The sequence below is a fragment of the Urocampus carinirostris genome, chromosome 6, assembly GCF_059441175.1.
Source record: "Urocampus carinirostris isolate Australia breed hairy pipefish chromosome 6, RoL_Ucar_1.0, whole genome shotgun sequence".
NCBI classification, from domain to species: Eukaryota; Metazoa; Chordata; class Actinopteri; order Syngnathiformes; family Syngnathidae; genus Urocampus; species Urocampus carinirostris.
The window spans coordinates 14343171-14365331 of NC_142354.1; the positions used below are offsets into that span (position 1 = coordinate 14343171).

Genomic DNA, 22161 nt, shown 5'->3' on the forward strand with positions numbered 1-22161 from the left:
CTCAAACAGTTTACATTTTAATCTGGACAAGGATGAAATCAATGTTAAAATGACATCAAGGCCAGGCTGACGACCAGCCAACTATTAGAAATTGAGGAATGACGGATAAAAGGAGGGAAAACTGCAGGGGGGAAAAAAAAAATAAAAAATGAACAAGCCATCTCAAGTCACTTCAAATCAGGATTCACAGATGCGGGAGACCAAAAATTACAAAAAAAACATGATTTGTTCTAAAAAATAAAATAAAAATAAAGATAACCGAAAGAAAAGGATACGTGGAACCTATGTACACGGTTCTCAGTTCATGTATGCATACAAAAAAGGAATCTACATCACGTGATGCTCGTGTTTCAAGTATATTCAACCGACTTCATGATTTTGCATTCTCATTCCACAATTCTTTTTTTTTTTTTAAATAAAATGCCCTTCGAAAACAACGAAAAATAAATGCAGAAAACCACATTTCATGTTCTACTAATACATATATACTGTATAAATACATACATAAATATATTTTACATACAACAGACATCGATTTGAAAAGGGGGGATATACAGAGCAAAAAAGGAGAGGCGGTGGTAGTGTGTTTTTAGCTTTTGTCGTCGTATGCTTTTTCGGTCTTTTTTGAATCCCTCCGTTATTTGCTATCAGTCGGATGAGTTGCACGGTGCGTGCGTCCTCTCACCCGCACGATCGCGCTCATGCATATACAGTATGACGCAGTCGCAGACTTCAATTGGCCCAGTAGGGGGAGCTGCCGTAGTTTGATTTATTGACTTGGCTCTTCTGTTGCAGGCTGCTTGACTGGCCCCGCTGACCCACGCCGCCCTGCGCAGCAAATGACAAAAATGACAAAATAGGTAAATAGATAAGTCAATTGGAAGTAAGTAGGAAAATAGGTAAGTGAGTAAATGGGTAAGTAGTTAGGTATATGGGCAAGTACGTAAAAAGGTAAATAACTGAACAGGTATGCAAGTATACATACACATATATACTAAAATATGTACTTACACATAAGTAAGTAATTAGTTATATGAGTAAGTACGTTAGTAGGTAAGTAACTGAACAGGTATGCAAGTATATATTTATATATACATATATAAGTATATAGGTAAGTACGTATGTGAGTAAATGGATAAGTAATTAGGTATATGAGCAAAAATAACAAATGAATAGGTGAATAGATAAGTATTGTAAGTAGGTAGGTAAATAGGTAAGTGAGTAAATTGGTAAGTATGTAAGTATTTCGGTAATTAATAAATAAATGGGTAAGTAATTAGGTATATGAGAAAGTACGTAAGTAGGTAAGTAACAGGCATGTAAGAATAATTATATATGTATACACATACATAAAAGATAAGTCATAAGGTATATAAGTAAGTACATAAATAGATGAGTAAATAAGTGGGGGTTTTTAAGGGTTATTGATCTATCTTCGTTATTCATTATCCATTATCGGTCAGTTCATAATACGCTACAAAGCCTAGGAGCCGGGACACTTACTCTCAGCCAAAAGGCCAAGCTAAGGTCCTAGCCCTAAAGCCTTGCTGCGATCATTGCGAATGCACCGTTCCCGGAGGTACTGCAATACCGGGCCGATGCGTGGAGTGGACAGAACAAGCTCTTATTCCATCTCCGGATTGCAAAAATCAAAGATCATGGCAAAGGGCCACTCGGCCAAAAGGCCAAGCTAAGGACCTAGCATCAAAGCCTTGCTACTAACTCCATGGATAGTACACAAATCCAGATCTACAGCCGGTGGGGAATCAAAAACTATAGTAGTTAAGTAGGCAGGTACTAAAAGTTGGTAGGTAAATATGTAAGTAAGTAGGTAGGGAAGTAAGTAAATATGTAGGTAAGTAGGTACGTAAGTGAAAGGTTAAGTAAGTACGTTGGTGGGTTTATAAGTAGGTAGTTTGATAAGTAGGTGGGTAAGTAAACATGTAGGTAGGTAGGTAAATAAGTAGGTAGGTTAAAAAGTAGTTTGTTAAATAAGTAGGTAGGTAGGTTAATAAGTAGGTAGGTAAGTAAATATGGAGGTAGGTAGGTAAATAAGTAGGTGTGTAAGTAGGAAGGTTAAGTAAGAAGGTTGGTGGGTTAATAAGTAGGTAGTTTAGTAAGTAGGTGGGTAAGTAAATATGTAGGTAGGTAGGTAGGTAGGTAAATAGGTAGGTAGGGTAAGTAAGTAGGTAGGTGAAAAAGTAGGTAGGTAGGTTAATAAGTAGGTACGTAAGTAGGCAGGTAGGTTAATAAGTAGTTTGGTAAGTAGGTAGGTAGACAAAATGTCAACTATCATGCTTCACGTAGTTTCGCCCTGAACATTACCTGTCCATCCTGAGCGAGGTGGTGATGCAGCAGCTGCGAGTGTGGTTGCTGGTGAGGCAGGATGTGAAGGAAGGGGGCCGGCGCGTAGCCCCCGGGGGCCCCTCCCGGATTCAGGGGCCCCGGACCTCCCAGCGCCGAAGGCAGGCTGAAGGGTGGGGGGGTCCCTGCGTGGAAACCCTGCTTATCAAAAGACTACGAGGCAAGGAAACACAAAACAATTTCATATTACTGGAGCTGATTAACCACAATTAATCTCGTGTTTTGTATTTGAAGTGTGTCATATTTAGTGCTTCCTAGTGTTACAAAAAACGTAATTCTGCAAAAGAAAAACTTGATTTGAATAAGGGTCAAAAATACATTAACGATTGTTTTTATAAATATTCATAGGTCGAGAAACTTTTTCATAGCGTTATCTATACTTAGTAGTTTGTCTGTCAACTTGCTGCTATGCTGTGCTCTGTGGCACTGGTTTTCGTTAACATTACACCAGGGGTCTTAAACTTACGACACCCATTATAGTTTAAGGCCCCCGCCCTAATATGGAAGTCAAAGGGACAGTGTGTATTATTTGGCCACTAGATGTTGCTGTAATCTGTTGTGCCACAGAAAAACGTGTGCTAAAACCACAATGCAAGACGACAAAATACGGAGACTCAATGTGATCAAAAACGCACTCTATTACTTTTGAAAAGAGAAAAAAATTAAAAAATCAAAGAATTAAGAAACAAAAAAGAAAAAAAGGAACGAGAATAATGAAATAAAAAAGACAAAAAGTAAAACTCAAGAAATAAAAATGAAAAAGTAGAGAAAAATCAAACAACAAAAAGAGAATAATGTATTTTTTTTGTTTGGTCTTTATTCTCTTTATTCCTCTCCATTTTTCTTTTTTGCTTTCCTTTACCATACTTTTTTTTTTTTTCCTATTTCTCCTTCCTTATTTTTCATTCCTTTTAAAAAATACATTTCTTCTTTCTTGATTGTCTTTCCTAGTGAAAGGCTGGGTAAAAAATGGAAGAAAAAAAGGGTGCTCTTTGCTCACTTTCAGTATTTGAAGTTTGTTGTCTTCCTTTGACTTCATTTTAGTTGCACTACACATCACAGCGACATCTAGTGGACAAGTATAAAAATCTGTACTATTTTTTTTCATCAGCGCTGTTTTTGCGGAAAACCCCAATTGACCCAACCTCACCCAAAAAACCTTACTTCAGCCGCCTCCAACTCAATTACGTTTGAGACCCCTCACAATGTACTTTTTAACTCTTGAACTACAATCGTGATTAAAGAGAAAACCGAAGCATAGCAAGTGCCGCTAGCAGCAGGCTTTAGTAACTTGTAGAGCTCAGTAGTTGCTAATGCTAGCACTCGTGTCATCGATAGAATAGAACATGCTTTGTTGTCATTGATAGCAATGTAGTGATAATTATTTACAATGAGATTTAGACAAGGCACTCCGGGAACATATTACTCAATACACCATATGGTGTAAAAAAATGTAAGACTCCAGATAAAAGATAATGATGTACATGAGCAGTAGCACCATGCACTTCCTATAAATAAGAACACACGACTTATTGCACATAACGTTGTTTACAAAAAAAAACCCTCCCTCCTCACACTTAAACTGTGGCAAATTCAAGTGTTTGCTAAAGCATACCTGGGTCTTATTGTAAACACTTCCGCTGATGTCTGGCACACCGGAGTTACTGGATGTCACTGAAACGCCTGCAAGGGCAACCAAAATCGATTTTAAATCTGCCGAAAGAAGCCTGCAAACATTTTTGCACGAGTCCTACCTTTGCCAGGCCCGCTAGCAGCAGATTTGGCTTGTGCCTGAGAGGAATTGTAACCTTTACCATAGTCCACTCCCGCTGGTCCTGCCGTCAGCTCTTCGTACCCTGAAAAGGAAAGCAGTAACTCCATTCGGGCTGGTTCTTTTGGAAAAATAATGCATAACTATTACATGGTCTTTATGAATGGTTAATTGTCTCTTTAAAGTGACAGTGTATAATAATTCACCACTAGGAGATTATTGTAGCTTGGAGTGGAACTGAAAAACCCACTCCACGGAAGCTGGAAGGATAACATATGGCAAACTACAGAGGCCTATTTCCATATCTTATTGCCTGATCATAACATAACATAACATCAAGGTGTCACCGCGGGCGGCAGCCTATCCAGCAGCTCAATGTTATTTTGCTCTTTTTGTGATTTATTGTTTTTATTGTTTGCTTCTATCTTCGGTGTTTTTTGTTCTGTTTGACAACTACACTTTGGATTGTTTCCTTTTATCCCATGTTTATGGGTTTTAATGCACAAAAATGAGTTTATTCTATGAATCAACTCCTAGCCCTAAAGAGTTCTCGTGCCGGCGTGATTCCCCATTTACCTGACGAGGTGAGGGGACCCTATCGTTGCTGCAGCGCCGGAGCTAAGGTGAAGGCTAAGCGGCTAGCGGCGATATAAGCCTTTGGTACCGTCCGTAATCATGGGAAATGTAAACTCTCTACCAATAAGACCAACGAACTGGCTGTACTGGTGGAAAACATCAAAGCGTAGAGGGAGTGCAGCTTGCTGTGTTTTCGGAAACGTGGCTCAAGTCTAGCATCCCGAACGCTAGCATGGAGCTACCAGGCTTCAGCGCTGTTAGGGCAGACAGAGACACAAAAGCCTGCAGGAAGCAGAGAGGAGGCGGACTCGCTAGCTACGTGAACACGAGGTGGTTTAACCCTGGGCATGTAAACACAAAGATTTCAATCTGCTGCAGGGACGTCGAACTTTTGGCCTAGCGTGTGACGTCATCCACTCCACTGTTGCTAAACTACAACACAGCACCCCGAGGCCATCCTGTTAATCTCTGGGGACTTCTGTTGACAATTCCGCTTACTATAGGGAAGAAATAGCAAGCTGGTAATGCTGGCTAGGTGTTGAGCTGGCTAGCTGGTAGTGCTAGCAACGGCATTTGTTTAACTTCTTGCTAACACAGGTAACTGCTAGATGTAGGCATACATTTTCTATACCGACCTGAGCTGAACGCGTGCTGGCCGTAAGCGCTGGGCTGTTGTTGTGTCTGCTGCTGGAAGGGGCTGGCAGACGGGTTCCCCAAGCCCAGGCTCATGCTGTGCTGCTTGGCCGAGGCAGGTCCCGGGCCCCCCGGGGGGACGAACATGGTGGGGCCGTACTGGAAGGCGGCGGCGCTGGGGACAGCACCGGGCACGCCAGCATAGTAAGGCAGCCCTGTGTAGCTGTAGCCAGGAGGCAGGAAGGCCTGCTGACTGCTGTGGTGCTGAGGCTGGCCCTGCGCTTGAGGCTGCGCCTGAGGAGGCTGAGGCTGGTTCTGGTTCGGGCCCTGGTTCTGGCCCTGAGGGGGCTGCTGCTGGGCCGACAGGCTCGTAGGCGGCGCCGGAGAGGTGGAGTCATTCCTTCCGAACTTTGGGACTTCACCTGATGTAAGAAAATACAGATGAAAGCACTGCACAATAGTCAAGTCATGTACAGCCTTTAATCACAAAGAGTCTCAAAGTGCTGAACAGACCATTAAGAAAATCCCTAGGCTGAAAACTACATGAGGGCAAGGTAAAAATGAAAGTCCTCAGCAGGAAGAAAATGGAAAAGAAAAACCTTTGGGAAGTGGCGGCACAAAAGGTAATGCCCTTCCAGGATGACCAGGTCAAAATGGATGTTGCAAGGGCATCAACAGTAGAGGTCGAGGGCCGGTCGATATGGGAATTTGATAAATATCGGTATCAGCATTTTTACTTATTCGATGGCCTGATTATTTAGACTCAGGTGCATATTAAACACAATATCGAGTAACAGCTGAGCCGAATTTATTCTCTTCCTCTCTTGCCTTCTGTCTCCACGTACACTACCCACCCTGCGCCTTCGGATTGGATAAGCGACCGGGGGCAGAGCCACTGAAGCAGGAACCCCACTTTGCACTGAACTGCAGTAGAGACGCTCCCCTCTACTTACCACCATTCGACTTACGTAAAACGGTAGATACAGTGCAACCTCTGTTTTCGAACGCCTCTCAGTTCGGACAAATCGGTGTTCGACCAAAAATTTCAAAAAATTCTTGCTTCGCTATTCGGTCAAAAAAATCGGAGTTCGAACGCCGGTACGCTAGGGTGCGATGCTGAGCGGCGTACGGGTGTTTTAGCCCCTAATTATGCCTCCGAAGAACGTCGGTGCAAGCAGGACAGGTGAAAAAAAAAAACAAGTTGTTCGTCCAACTATTGCATTTAAGAAAGACAATAGCTAAATATGAAAGAGGTGTACGAATTTCCGATCTTGCTAGTGAATACAGCATGGCTAAATCTACTATCAGTACGATAGTAAAGAATAAGGAGGCTGTGAAATCGAGTGATGCGGCTAAGGAAGTTAGCGCTATAAGCAAGCAACTGCCGCAAGTTTTGGAAGAGGTTGAAAAACTTTTGACGATTTTTCTCTCCACACCGTCCACTACAAAGGAAAGAAATCCTATTCATAATTCTTTTTTTATTTTTACATGTTCATGTTAGCGTAATCTTTCGTACGGAAGATTACGATAACGCGAACGTACAATTAACCTGGGTTAGCTTTGTTTACGTAAAACATTCAGGGTGTTGGAACGGAGCTCCCTTTCCAATGAAGCGCTAGCCACTTGTTGTAGAGACCCGGGTGCTAAATGACGTGTAAACGACCTGATTTTTTTATTTTTACACGATCATGTTAGCGTAATCTTTCGTACGGAAGATTACACTAACGCAAACGTACGATTAGCCTGGGTTAGCTTCATGTTTACGTTCATGGTAAACATTCAGGGTGTTGGAACGGATTAAAACTATTTTACATTACTTTTAATGGGAAAAATGATTTTCGGTGATCAACCAAATCGGTTTTCGAACAGGGTTCTGGAACGGATTATGGTCGAGAACCGAGGTTCCACTGTACAAACATTTTTTTCGAGATGGCGAAAAATATCCGGACTTTGCTGTAGGTTAGATTTTGTATTGTGTGCACCTTTTTCAGAGTACAAGACTTTACTGCAGTGGTGCTGTGAGATGTCACCCAGCATCCACCCGGAAATATCTCGTGCATCCATTCAATATGGTTCGTGTTAAGTGTCAAGAAGAGGAGAGCCGCTTCTTTTGAAATGAAACTTGAATAAGAAAGCTTGATGCGATTGAGAAAATGGTCGTCGCGTTTTTTTGGCCACTTTTTACCACGGAGGAGGACCTCTTGAAGTGCATCTTCCAAAAGTTGAACTCAACTTTATCTTTATAGAGCATATTATTTTTTTATTTTTTAGTACAAACAATACAGGGTATTTATACAAGCCTTAAATACACTTATATAAACCTTAAACATTCAAATTATAGCACTGAAGCAACTTACAAACAAATTCAAATTACGAAAGATTATGTTCGTAAGTAGGGTAGCGTATGTACATTAAAAGTAAACCCCGATTCGACCAATTCATAGATTATTAAAATAATCATTAGTTGCATCCCTAAATTGCATAGTCATACACCACGCCAAAGAGTAAGACTTTGATTGAGTTCAATGCGAGCAAATTGCATGGTACCTGAGTATGGATTGTTGGTCAGGCTCCCGTCTCTGCTGGAGAGAGTGGCAGTGGGGCCGGGGAATGTGATTCCGTAGTAATCCTGTAAGGAGGGCTGAGGGCACAATTTAAGATTGAGACCACGTCCAGAAAAATGGATGAAAGATTGATGACGATTAGGGCTAACCATTGGTAGTCTGGACTGAAGCATGTGGAGATCCTCATATCCATAAATCTGCTGTGAAACAAATGTGTATTATTTTGCTTTATGTAGTGCATATGACATGTAAAATATAATCTTTATGTAAAACTACAGTATTCATTCTGTATTTTGTTTGGTCTTATGTTCCACGGTTAAATACGTACTTCTATTGGAGTGATCTGAATTAATTGAATGAAAGAATGGTAACAATCGAATAACCTCTTGTAAACGCAAGCAAATTGATTGGGAAGGCAAGCATGAGAAAAGTCAACATGCAAATAGATGTCTTTTTCCCATCTCACTTTTTACATTAAATAATTGTTTGCTCCAAAACTGTTTGCATTGCTGCGTCCCATGTGTTTACAATATGTGCTTGCATGTGGCTTGCCAGAAGCATAGACTCACACTAAATATGGATGGATACTACTGTGGTATCTTCGGGCAGCAGAAAAAAATTGAAATGTCCCGAAAAGATCAACATAGATCCTTTGTTTGTACTACAAGTCCCGCATTGTAATGGAACGGATAACCCGCTAAAATCGAGGGATTATGGTATAAATTTAAACTGTATAAAACACTTACTGGGTATGCTGGGAGCAGTCCACCCGGACCCATGATATACTGATTTGGCAGCAGAGGAGGAACTCCTTGGGACAGGTTTGGTGGGGCTTTACCTATATGAAAACATTCTGTGCATTACTAAACAAACTTGATTACTGTGATTTCCAAACAATATCTCAAATTTTGTCACACAATTTGAACCCTGCGTCTTATGGAGAGATATAATAGGGCTTATATATGCATTTTTTTTCGTGGGGCACTCGTGGTAGAAAAGGCAAGCACGAGATAAAGGGTGTAGAGAAAGACTAAAGTCACAACCATCAATAAACACCATGGAAGATGTTTAACGTACTGTAACGCGCTTTGTTCATGAATAAAATAGCAATAGTATAAGCCAGTGGTTCTCAAATAGTGGGGCAGGAGACTTCAGGGTCCTTTTTTTAACACTACCAGAATAAAGTGCGATTGCACCACCATTACACTGGGGCACAGTGGCGTTCTCATTGGCAGAGTGTTTTGTTTACATTTCACCTCCACGCAATGCATCAAGCAAAAATTATAAGCTTTGAGTATGAATTGTTGACATCAAGTGTAGCAGACCCTGAAGTGACCCAGTGAAAAAATATTTAACACGAACGTGGAGACAGGCGAAGAAAGACAGGGTAAAGAGACAAACAAAAATTCCCTTGCTAAAGCTACGATGTGTGCTCGCTATGTTAAAAGGTTGGGAACAGAAATGGTACGCTTTTTTTTTTTACCTTAGCTTATGTCCTTACCAGTGGACGATAGCAGGGGTGCAGTCCTTGGTCCAGAGAGGTTTGCTGTTCCGGTAGCTCCATTGGAGCCGAGTCCCAGCGTGGTGCTGGTGGCAGCGGAGTGAAGTCCGCCTGTGACGGCGATACCGCCGACGCTGTTGCTCATGTTGTTGACAATGCTGGACATGCTTGCAAGGTGGCCGATACCGCCGATGCTGCCGCCGATACCACAGACGCTGCCACCGATACCACCAACGCTTGCGCCGCTACTGTTGCTGCTGTTGTGGACCGAGTGGTGCACTGAAGGTGGCGGTTGCGATGATGTGTAGGAGGCGGAGGAGGCAGCCAAAGAGCTCACGCTGCTGCTGTCAACACTTGTGTACTGAGGAGGGTAACAAGTTTGTTTGTTTTTAATACGTTAGTTAGACTTACGGGTACAATGAAGCATTTTCCTCTCAAAACATCCAACCGAAGCGATTTATTTCCTAACCAGCAACATGAACATAAATCCCTGAAAACACCAAATCACAGGAAGCTAAATATGGTCAAGCCTGGTTAGTACTGGAGCCTTCGCTCTGAAAATGCTGGTCTACTAGTAATCCCAAGAGCCGAGAAGAGATCCGCAGGTTCGGGAGCGTTCTCCATTCGGGCCCCAGTGCTGTGGAATGCTCTTCCCCCGAGATTCAATCTGCAACCTCAGTGGAAATGTTTAAATTTAGGGGTAAATTTAGACAGTCGGTGAATTCCCCCCCTCGCCCAACCCAACTGATGTGTTGGGAGTCATTAGGTGACCAAACCCCCAAATTCCAACCCCTAATGCCGAGCGCCAAGCAGGGAATTAGGGCAATGAGTACCAATGTTGTCAGTCTTAGGTATGACCCGGCTGAGGGTTGAACCAGGGACCTCCCAGTCACCCCAAGGCCACCAAGCCGGTCGATAGATAAACATTTGATATAAATATGCCCTCAGACTAAAACCTTGTTGGATTCAAATGTTGGGTTTCTTTACCTTTTTAGTACATATAACATGAAAGGAAAATAGTCAGATTTTAATACCTTGTTAACTCTTAATGCTAATCTTTTCATTGCACTATTGTTACGATTTACTATTATTTTTCGATGCATTATTAGTATAACTTAGGCAAGTTTTCTAAGAACTACGTTGGAATTATTTTTTGCCTTTTTATCCTCATTAATCTTCAAAGTATTTATTCGATGTTTAACCCTGGAGTGCCATGTCTAACCTTGTTGCATACAATGTTGACATCAATGACGATGAAAACAATTCAATTCAATTAAAAAAAAAACATTTCAAACAAAATGATCAAACAGTTTGAATTTTGTTTAAAATTTCATATAGTCCTTTCCCATTATATTCAAAAACGTGCCTGCGATTTTTTTTAAGTAAATGTCACAGGAAGAGTCAACAGGTTTGCTTTAAAAAGAAAGCAGTGAGAAATTAGCAAGTTAGTGGAGAAAAAAAACCCAATTGTTAAATTGAGATCAGGTTTTATTTTCCAAGTCCATATTGGCCGTTTATATTATTCTCAAACACGTGCCCGATTTTTTGTTTTTCATTATACGTTTAATGCGCCACAACTCAAGACCCTCTAAAATCAAATGTACTTACAGAAAGAGAACTGGACCCAAGAGCTGAGGAATGACTGTTCACATGGCTGTAGACAGAACCCCAAAAAAATGATTATTCGCACATTTTACCTACCACCCATTTAACAAAAGCATACATTTTAAAGTGATAGAAATAAAATGAAGATTGTTTAATAAACGGACTATTTGCAGCTTAAAAAATTCTGTTTTCTGTCACTGCTTACGTGAACATGTTACCTGTTGAGGGCGTTAAGCTGAGCCACTGAGGGGAGCTCCTGCGTCAAGCTGGAGAGCGTGTTGGAACTCTGCACCGGCAACGTGGAGGACGCTAAGTGGGAGGAAGGTGCGGGAGCACAGTTGGTGTTGGCGTTAAGAGACGGAGGGTCGGGCTTTGGTGTGGAGGATGCTGAGGAAACTGATAAGATTACAACAGCAATTATATAACAGAAAGGATGTACTTATATAACTATTTATAGATTCCAATAAGGTCTCCTACTGTCTAAAGCTGTGGAAGTCCTTACTCCATTCAGACCGTTCTAGGATAAAGGAAAAAAAATCATTACACAAATCCAAAATTTTGGACAGAAAAACTTCAGTGATTGCAAGAAAAAGAAACTAACCATAACTGGTACAGGGCTTTCTTTGCTCTGTGAGAAGGCCAGTCGTGCTTGAGGGGGCAACGAGCCATCGTAACTTACTCCCACTGTGGAGAAGGGGGACACGGAACAGGACGAGATGGAAGCCGTGGTGAGAGATGAGGAGGGAGGAGTACTGGAGTTGCCGGGCCCGAGCGAAGAGGGCGTGAGACTTGGGAGTGCTACTGAAGACGAGTGATAGACCGGCTCAGATGACGACAGGGGCAGAGGGAGGTCGACAGAAAGGGGACTCCCCAGCGATTCACTAGGAGACCAGGGAGATTACAACAATTATATTTTATAGATCATATATTGCCAGTAGAAAAATTCAAGTTATAATATGGCTATACATTATTACCTCGACATTCTGTTTTGACTTTTGCGTCCTCTGTGTAGCTCGGATTTTTTTCCCATTTATAGGTTCCAATGATAAATCACATTACGAAGAAATATGGTGTCACTTGCGCCTTTACACTCAAACCAATTCAGGCGCTGATTAGAATAATCCAGATGAATCGTTTTCAAGACAAGTGACAAACAAATAACTCATTACACATGTGGTTTGCAAGCAAACTGATAAGGGCGCATGGGCAACCACTTGCGACCTCATTACTCTAATTGATGTTTCCGTATTGAACTTTTGACATTGAATAAAGGATGATTTCATTCATGTCTCTCAACAAAGTACAGTGCTTGTCTGTTCTCGTTTTAAAAGTGTGCTTCATTGCCACATCCCGTCTGTTTACAATTTTGCGCGTATGGCTTGCCAGAAGGATGGACTTACACTAAAAATGATACAACTGTGTCCTCAACTATGGTGGAATAAATTACCAGGGGTGGCAAACACTGTCCTTGGGAGCCCCAAGTCCTGCATGTTTAGGAGGTTTCTCTTCTCTTACTCAGGTGATGCAAATTTTCAGCTTGTTAACAAGCTTTGTGGGAGCTTGATAATAATCCAGGTGATTGGAATAACCTTTATTGGAGCAGAGAAACTCTATAATGAGAAACATGCAGGACATGTGGCTCTTGGGGACCGTATTGGCCATTCCTACTTGGAGAAAACAACATACAGAGTAAGAGGGATTTTGCATTGATCATTTGGTTCTGTACTACAAGCCCAAAGTGCTTTCCCTCATAACAATATCCTGGATAAGGGAAACTCAACATAGGCGGTTATGAACACATTTAATCCAACTGTGTTATGCCATGTTACAAAAGTACATATGCATTGGCGGTTCTTACTTCGTGGAAATTTGCTTAATATAAGGGAATAAATACAATTAATGTGATGAAAACCAAAATATTCAACATACCTAAGTTGCTTGGAGTACATGCTTGTCTGATTCTGACTCCCCGATCCTGTCGCAGGCGCGACTGGACCAGGGGCCGGAGTTGACTCCCTGGATGCTGCACCGACGGCGCTGTCCACAACACCGAACTCGGGCAAAGCGGACTCAGAACCAAAATCTAGTGCACCAAATTGAAGGTTGAGACCTGGGACGTCATTTGAGCCTGGCATTTCTACTGCTGTGGAGGGGATCTGTTACAGAGAAAGAGGAAAATTACACACCAGTAGATCAAGATATAGTGGCTCAAGTTAACTCTACCTTTGAAGTTGGAGGTATCCTTCGTTTTTGAGCTTTTAGTTGTGCCCGCTGTTGCTGTGGCGTCCCGCAGCCCGGCACATCCAGCCCGGGGGCCGAAAGTTTGGGACCAGAAGCAGCAATCGTTGGACCAGCCTGCACCGACGTGCTGCTGTGCTGAGAGGCGGACGAGACAGACGCAGGGACCGCTTGCTGTTGAGACGGCGGACTGGGCTGACGTGCCATTGGCAAAGAAGGGCCACTGTGCCTCTGAATGAGCTGACTCAGCACAAGCGAAGGCTCAGGCTGGAGGCCAAACTCACCTGGAGATTAAGTCAAACTACTAATGAAACACACAATCAGTTTTTAACAGTAAGCTTAGGAAAGAATACATACGGCTGAACTGAGAGGACAGCGAGGTGGCGTTTGATTCTGGCGACTTTATGTCCCAACTGGACGACGAGGGTGGAGGTACAGAAGGTCCAAGGCTTGGCAGGCGACTAATTGAAGAGTTGCCTTGGGCATTGGCAGGGTGTGCCACCTGGGACGATGGCAAAGGACCCAAGCCGGGACCCTTAAGCTGTTCCAGTATCTGAGCACCCGCACTAGCTGGAGGCCTCTTAGCTTGACCCAGGTCTCCAAAACCAGCTCCGAGAACAGATGACTGGCACGGATAAAAGTAGGAAATGTTGGTTTATGATGGAGAGTGTTAATTATCTATGTTCATAAAGAGAAACAGTTACAACTAAGCATGTTACGAGAGGGTGTGGGATTTATCTTGTTAGTGCAACCCATGAGATACACAAGACGCTTTTGTGTATCTGTGTCCCAAACAACACATTTACAGTTAATATATGGACATTTTAAGCGGCAGGGCAGCGCAGTGGTTAGCGCGTCCGTGGCAAAGTTCTGAGGTCATGGGCTTAACTTCAAATCCAGCCTCCTTGTGCGGAGTTTGCATGTTCTCCCCATGCTTGCGTAAGTTTCCTCCGGGCACTCCGGTTTCTTCTGACATCCCAAAAACATGCATGTCAGGTTAATTAGCCGGTCCAATTGTCCCTAGGTGTGAATGAGTGAGTGAGTTGTCTGTCTCTGTGTGTCCTGCGACTGGCTGGCAACCAGTTCAGGGTGTCCCCTGGCCACTGCCAAAAAAAGATGTATTTCCATTTATTGTTATTTTTTACATTTAACATAACGCAAAAAAGACCGAAAAGGGAGGCACATCTTTTTCACATTTCATATATTTATCATTTATACTGTAAATGCAAATATTGGTAGATCGTGAGATGAGAGAGTGAGTTTGAAGATCTTAAATTAGGCTGTTTTGGTAGAACTTCTTTTATGTATTGTTTACATTTGCAAACTAGGCTTGAACCATTTTCGGTAATTAGCGTTTTTCGTGTATGATTTATTTTTTAATTATAATTTTTAAAAATTTACCAAAGCAGCATGAGCATAGCTGGTGCCACCAGTGGTGCTGCGGCTTGGTGGAGGCTGATGTTGCTGCTGTGCTGACTGATGGTGGTGAGAGTTGGTGAAGACCAGACTCTGTGAGGAAGAAGAGGATGTTGCTTCTCTTCCACCTACCACAGGCTTCTGCAGCAGAGATGCTAAGTCCAGACTAGAAAACGACAGTCAGGTTAGTACAGTAGACCCCTGGGTTACGGCATTACTAGTTTACGTTTCAAGTCATGATGTGGAATGTGATTTTTTTGGACACCTTTTACAGAATTTCCCCACCATACACCTATAATAAATTTTCATTGGCAAAAAAAAATCACCAAATTCAATCTTTGCGGTCCATGCACATGACTCACATGCCCTATACGTTTCTAAGATGGCTGCATGCCATTAGTCGAAGTCATATGAGATACTGGTTTGCGCCACGGCTTCATAAAAATGCTGATATGCTTCTAGCTCAACTCCCTCCCACAATGCTCCTTTTTCTATTTCTTCGTTCAGTTTAGAATCTCACGTTACAAACTTTAAATTGTTTAGTCATGGGTCCTTTTCAGTAATGGCAAAAGAAGAAACAAGAACATGATAACCATGGAAACGATGCTTGCATAGATGAACAGGACAATTAGGAATAAGGAGGCGATTAAAGAAAGGAAATGTTCTATGGGCATGACAATATATGCAAGAGGAAGTTTTAAAATCAGGTTTGGATTCCATTTGGCCGTCTTCTCCCCCTAGGCATCCACCCACTAACACCACTGTGCCAGCTCAAATCACGACACGCCAAAGATTGTGATTTAAATCCATATATTTATACAACAATTTCCCTTAGTGATCCCCACATTTAGAAAGGATTAATGTCATATGCCAGGGCTCAACTGTATATTGATAAACCTCATTTTGAAAAAAAAAATTCAACTCATTTTAAGGCGAGAAGAGGAGTACAAATATTTTGGCAGCTTGCAGTTGTTCTCATTTAAAGTGTCAGGTAATCACCTTTGGCCAGAAGTGATATGATTCTCAGCAGGAGGTGCACATGATGAAGTGAAGACTTTGGTCTCCGAGAGCTGCAGCACACCAAAAAGTATAAAAAGAAAGAATGAAAAAGCAGTCATTTTACTTACAAATTTATCTGGCGTTTTTTGAAGACTCACACTAACATCCTCACTCCAGTCTTCAGGTCCAAAGTCTTCAACCGGGTTCCTCCAGTTAGCTGAAGAAAAATGTCACAGCACAAATGAGCAGATGCCGGATGACAACAATCTTTTGTGTACGCACGTGTTTCGTCCTTATTGTTGTTGACTGTGGTGTCCCAAGCCTCAGTCTGTGTGGTCCTTGTTCCAGCCTCTGAAGTATAGTCTGCAGGATTGAAGGTCCTAGGAAATAATGAAGGACAAAAATAACAAATCCGAGTTAGATTAAAAGGCTACAGTGAAATTAAAATAAATAGTGTAGGACATAGTTGTAACTATTAAATGTGCAAAAAGTTGTTGTCATGAATTAGGGATGCACTGAATTTTCAGCACCTAAAAGTTTCTGCCAATGTTTTACCAACAATAAATTGCATCTGAAGTTCACGCGCCCCTTTCGCTCCCGTGTTTTTGTTAGCTGCTTGCTAATTTTCACATGCTAGCACTACAGAGCTAACTATATACAGTTGAGCATCGTAATTTATGAACATGTTATTTGTGTGCAACATTCAGTGTGTTTGTCCCGGAAGTTCACTAGCTGGCGCTTATGTGTGAGGAGAGTTTAATTTACTATTAATATTTCACTTAGCCAAATATGCAAGACTCGTTTGTTGCATTAGTTTGCGTTGAATAACACACCATGATCATCAATTCCCTTTTCCTCAATATTCGCTCTTCAAATCTCTACTTTTAAAAAGCGTCTAAAGCAGGTTCCCCAACCTTTTTGACACTGGGCTACTTTTTGTTACTAAATAGCGCAAAGGGCATCCAGTTCGATATGCATTTCTCAAATAACAAAATTACTAACATTACTATATTAAAACCAGATTAATTATTGGAAGTAGGGTTAAGATGACTCAGTCAACTACTAAAAAAGTAATTTTAAAGATAACCACAATGACTGAGCACTGATGATCTGTTTTCAGAAAAGGTCCATGGGCAACTCAGTTGTCCATAGGGGGCACCACATTGGAAATCCATGCTCTAAAGCTATTCATTTATCCATTGTAAGCAGCCACTTTACTCACAGTACAATTAATTATTTGCATTTTAGATCTCTCAGCAGTTTAACTTTTTCCATGCACTTTTTTGTCTGACAAGATTTTAAAACACTTAAATGACTTTTTTGTTGTTTTATGACAACTTAATAAATGAAACGCCTCATATTAACATCTAATAATGTGCCTGTCAGTTACTTATCACTTTATATTGTACCTTGTAAGCAAGTCAGTGCAAAAAAGGGATCTATACCCCCCCCACCTCCCTGTGTTTCATTATTGGTTTTCGAACAAGTGTTTCATATTTTCGGGTTCACCCTGAAATGTTTATCTGGTATATGAAGTGAATGCTTTTTCTCTCTCCAGAAAATGCTGTCATGGGTAAAAAAAAAAGTGGGGGCCATGCTCACAATGCACCCCACCATGAAAAGCTACAAAATCAAACTTTCCAAAATGTAGTGTCAACACACCCCATGCCTTGCGCTGAGAACCTGCTAGCTGCCGGTCCTCGGCCTCTGCCCCGACCACCAGAGCCTGCGTGAACATCACCCAAACAATTGCAACACCCACTACAGATAAATTGTTACTTTTTTTTCATTCTCCTCTCACCTCGTCCTCCTTTTGCCTTCTTTCCTCTCTCAGTGCCTTTTTCAACTGGGGCCACCTCCACGCCATTTTCAACCGGACGAGCTGCATTCATTCATTGAAACAAATGTTATGCGGATGCTTGAATTGTGACAGTCATGCGACAGTAAATAAATATGAGAAAAGAATTCACCCTGTCTGTTTCGGTTGCCACCTTTTCCCTTGCGGTTTGATCCTGAGCGGCTCTTGCTAGTCTCCTTTTCGCCTTTCTTCTCCCGGTTTTCCTTGTTCTCCTTGCTCTCTGAAGGAGCCTCCTTCACGAGTGGCTTCTTCTTCCCTACGGTCTCCCATGAGGTCTAAACAAAAAGGGTAATTTGAGAGCTGAAATATAGCTCAGTGTAGAAAAATAACGGATGACTTTTCAGTGTTCAGTTGTTTTAATCAAGGGAATGTTTGGGAGATGTTGTATTGTGTAAGCCTACCATATCCGAGGTGCTTTCCAGTAGGAAGTTGATGGCTCTGCTCACATCCTCATTGCAGTCATGAAGCGCCACCATACAATCATCCTGTTTTTTTCCTGTGACCTCCATCAACTGAAGGAAATAGCAAGCAGGTTGTTTATTTAGTATCTAGTCATGGAGTGGAGCGGTACTTGTTTTGCCGGCTGGCTGCCCAAATTGCCGGACCCAGTGTTGGGCTGCTACGTGCTGCCAAACATTGGATTAAAAAAATGAGCGTCTGCTGGTTGTGGTCTTAAGTACAGTTGAATATGGACCTATCATCCCTAACATTTCAAAAAGACTTATCTCCATTTTTTTTTTCCTCAATTGTATTTTTTTTCAGTCTTACTCTTAATATTGTAAACATTCCATTCATGCGAAAATAAGAAAAAAAAACTGAGCTATGTTCACTTGAAATAGAAGTGACAATATGGTTTGTAAATTTTGTTTTGGTAAATATTGAGGAAACTGTCAGATATAATAAATAAATCCTAATCTTCTTTTTAAAAATAATAGCATTTCCAAAAATCAATGAGCTACGATAATCATTTATGAAGAAGTTAGTAATCACCACCCTACACCAAATGCCCAGAGTTCAGTACCTGATTCACTTTGTCCTCAAAGTCAGCATCATTCTTGTCATAGATCATCTGGGCAAGCCGGATTTGTTCAGCAGTAGCCTACAACACAAAAAAAATAGCAATTTGATTTGCAGCATTTCTCCTAATGTAATTTTAAAATGAATTCCGATGCCTTGTTTCTTTAATACTTAAACGTCAAGAAATATATTTTTGTGATTTACACTAGTCCAGAAATGCAGATTCACTCCCTGAGGACTTAATCCGATTTCTCATGGTTTAAACTGTTTGTCAAACACATCATGCAACACTAATGATTGCGGTAAATGTATCCACAAAATACCTCTACCTTTACAATAATAACGTTTACAAATAAAACTTTGACACAAGAGTAAGATGAAGACCCATTCACAAAATATGTGGATTTGAGCACGCTTGGCATGGTATGCGACCATGGATTTGTTACCATCAGTAATTGGGTCACTGATGTTTTTTTCAATCACATCTGCAGCTGTGTATCCTTCAATGTTTGCCTGGCTGCTTACCTGTATCTGTTTCTGGGGTTGAGTATTGTGGACGGCAGCAGGCGGCACTTTTTCGCGAGGGCCCCGGGCCTTTTCGCTGCCCAGCGAGCTCATCCTATACAGTATATACAAAACTCTGTATGTACAAAATAGAAAAACCTGCCAAAAAAAAAATCAAGAAAATAAAGTCAACTCACAAATATGTTTCCACTCTTTGCTCCAAGCAACGCAACGACAATTTGGTCTAAATTGTTATATTGAATGTCAGCATTACTTAATATCTATTAGTATGATCACATGCAGGCAATATTCAATTGGAAACTGTATATTGCCAGTATATCGATTATGTAAACCTCCACAATGACATGATTAATGTTCTAGGAAGCTAAGGAAGTAAAACTGTGACTAATAAGATTGCAATTGTTGGGTTTGTACTTTTATTTTCTGATAACTCAAGCATGTGTATACATTCGCGTATTGTAATCCAAAAACTTGTGCACACGCAGAGTTTTCACTCATTCGTGATATATTTATGCTCCAAAGAACTGTGGGACTTGTAGTACAATGACAAATAATACACGTAATTTCAGTACCCCGCTATAAAAAAGCGTCACGTGTGCTGGTTGATTTCCATTTTACTTTCTAACCCCCGGGTGAAAATGTCACTTGTATATTTATTTATATTTTGTGGATGTCACAGTTGTATCTATCAGTGATTAAGGCAAGTTCATGTTCGGCTATCCACGTACAAGTACTTCTTGTAAACACATATGAGATGCAGTGCGGAAGAAACAAGTAAGGTACTTTGTTGATTTCGGTGACATGAATGATATCACGCTTTATTTAATGTCATAAGTTAAATGTGGATACAACATCTTTATGCGTCCTAACTTCACTACCGCTTCATTCTTGTAATTGGAACATTCGCAAGTGCCATATTTTGATTTTCTCTAGGAATGTCATCAATTACATTTGGATCGCTTCAGATCTCCAATACTCCTTTTCTAACCGGATTATTGCCTGCATGAAAACATAGTCTATGACACAGTTGGTGTGGTGATGCAACCTTTTTGGCAAAATATCTAGGTCAAGAAGGCATAGTGACCCACTGTAGTGTCCAAACAACATTGTGTGCATAGCTTCGCAGGGAGTCGTATTGACAACATGCATGCAACGACTATGTCTACAAAGACATTTAAGATGGATACAACAAATGATATTGCATCAATAAACACTTGATACACGCCAACAGGGGACAATACTATACCCACTGACAGTTGCCTAGAGAGAACAAAAGCAGTGCAGTTTACATGGTCCGAGTGACGTCACCGAACACACTGTTAACCATTGGCTGCTGACCCGAACAAAGCTAATGCCAAGGAGCTGGCTCCATTTCATTGGCAAACATTTCTATACCGTTTCCAACAAAAACATTCCAGCTCCTGCAGCGATCGCTTCCTTTCACAAAAACAGCAGGGATTTTAAAAATGTCTTAAAGCGCATTCAATAAGAGTGATTCTAATGAGATGAAAATCATTTTCACGCACAAGATAGTGTTATTTAGCATACCTGTCAACTTGTACGTTTTCCCTGTGTTTTATACGTTTTTGGATCATTTTAAATTGTATAAATGTTTGTACGGGGTTTCTTTTTACAATATACCGCTACGTATAGCAAGATTACTTTTCCCACAAGCGGAGGGAAACACTAAGAAAGATGCTGAAAGAATTGTTTGTAATGTTTATTGGGTAAATAAACTTGTTTACGCAAATTATTTGTTTTCATTCCATAATCTGTCCTGTTTTGGGATATTGGCAGCCGCGTTTTGTTTCTATGGGCTATTCTCGATTAATAGTGAGAATTGCAAACATTAATAAGAGAAGCAATTGGCCAAGGTTGGCAGGTATGACATTTGAGCGAATAAAGACAAACATTAATCGGAATGGAACAAATGTTTTGAGAATGCTAACCTCAGTTGAATTTCAGGACTTATCAATAGTAACACAGCAATTTTACGAATTTAAACGGCAATTTTAAGAGCGGGATCACACCGTTAAACACACAAAAAGAGACAAAGTTATTGCTTAAAATAAACGGGGCCCTCTTTGTCCTCACTAGCGGTTCCTGAAGCAGGCTAGCTAACACGCTAACGTTAGCATGCTATGCTATCTAAATCTGCTAACAATCGACCGTCACTTCACCTCCACATTAAAGTCCCGTTCGAACCTTCAGACGTCAATTTTTACGAAAACAACAATTAGGCTAGAAACGTCAAATTAAAAATACGAACGGGGAAGAGTTAATTATTCGAACAAAACGAAAAGAGCAGGCCTTTCGGCGGAACACAATCCCATCACGACATTGCTCGCTGGGAAACCAAGACAACAGAGAAAAATTTGGTCACCGACACCTCTCGCGATCCCGCAGAAAAAAAAGGCACCGGAGCCGGCCTCGGAGTACGTACGCCGGGTAGGAGAGAGGAAAACACGTCTGGCGGACGCGTTGCGAGTTGAACGGAGAAAATGAAATGGGTGATTTGAAAGATTTGTGTTATTACCTGCTAACACGCTCCGCTCAACCAGCAGTAGACGAGGTGGTCACGTGACACGGGGCTCCCGCGGCGGATGCTTCTCGGATGTCCTCCTCTGCTCAACTTGTTTTTTTGTGTCTCAAAATATCACCAGTTTGATTGTACGGAATAAAAATAGACAACTTTGATATACATTTTGTATTTGTTTTATGATTCAATAACTTGTTTTCCTTGCTTTAATCCCCACGTTACATTTGAATCAAAACAGTTGAGTTATGCACAAAAAAAAACAATTACTTAAAGGGACAGTGTGTTATTCACAGAGTTCGTACACCTTTTACATGGCCAAATTCAAGCACTTTTAAAAAAAAACTTTCAAATTATTTTTTTATTCCCCCAGCCCCACCCAAAGAAACCCGGCGTGAAACATGTTCTTTGCAGATCAACAAATAACCAGTGACTAAAAGTGTGATTGTTCTTTTTTATCTTGCGTGTGCAAGAACCAATGATCTAAAACACATTTGAGCCTTATCATTCTTGAAATGCTGCACAAATGAAGATAGTCACCAGACCCGAACGCAAGAG

General features: G+C 41.2%; 1 protein-coding gene and 1 pseudogene across 11 annotated transcripts; both read right to left on the minus strand.

Moving 5' to 3' along the window:
* Positions 1–4: 4 nt before the first annotated feature.
* ubap2a (ubiquitin associated protein 2a) lies at positions 5–21711 on the minus strand. 11 transcript variants are annotated; one of them, XM_088337989.1, is made up of 27 exons: positions 21604–21711; positions 19068–19205; positions 18547–18624; positions 17927–18037; positions 17638–17800; positions 17469–17549; positions 17330–17393; positions 15950–16047; positions 15826–15884; positions 15668–15738; positions 14654–14834; positions 13610–13877; positions 13238–13536; positions 12944–13170; positions 11616–11895; positions 11492–11531; positions 11233–11410; positions 11018–11063; positions 9410–9770; positions 8655–8746; positions 8058–8108; positions 7892–7985; positions 5347–5766; positions 4119–4220; positions 3980–4047; positions 2326–2517; positions 5–828 (listed from the first exon to the last, which is right to left on the minus strand). In XM_088337989.1, exons 2-27 carry the CDS (start codon positions 19158–19160, stop codon positions 733–735), a joined length of 3813 nt encoding a protein of 1270 aa, XP_088194115.1. In that variant the 5' UTR covers positions 19161–19205; positions 21604–21711; the 3' UTR covers positions 5–732. The 11 variants fall into 11 exon arrangements, with proteins under 11 accessions (XP_088194115.1, XP_088194112.1, XP_088194114.1 ...); XM_088337986.1 differs by having other exon boundaries at positions 11616–11902; positions 12942–13170; XM_088337988.1 differs by having other exon boundaries at positions 15796–15884.
* On the minus strand, positions 1558–1698 carry LOC148363887 (U2 spliceosomal RNA; annotated as a pseudogene).
* Positions 21712–22161: the final 450 nt, after the last annotated feature.

Excerpts from the sequence above, each read along its gene's own strand:
- ubap2a (XM_088337979.1), bottom strand. The coding sequence starts at position 19,160 with ATGAGCTCGCTGGGCAGCGAAAAGGCCCGGGGCCCTCGCGAAAAAGTG. Across the intron at positions 14,835-15,667 it reads CATATCACTTCTGGCCAAAG|TCTGGACTTAGCATCTCTGC; the intron begins GTGATTACCTGA and ends GTCGTTTTCTAG. Across the intron at positions 829-2,325 it reads ACCTCGCTCAGGATGGACAG|GGCGGCGTGGGTCAGCGGGG; the intron begins GTAATGTTCAGG and ends TTTGCTGCGCAG.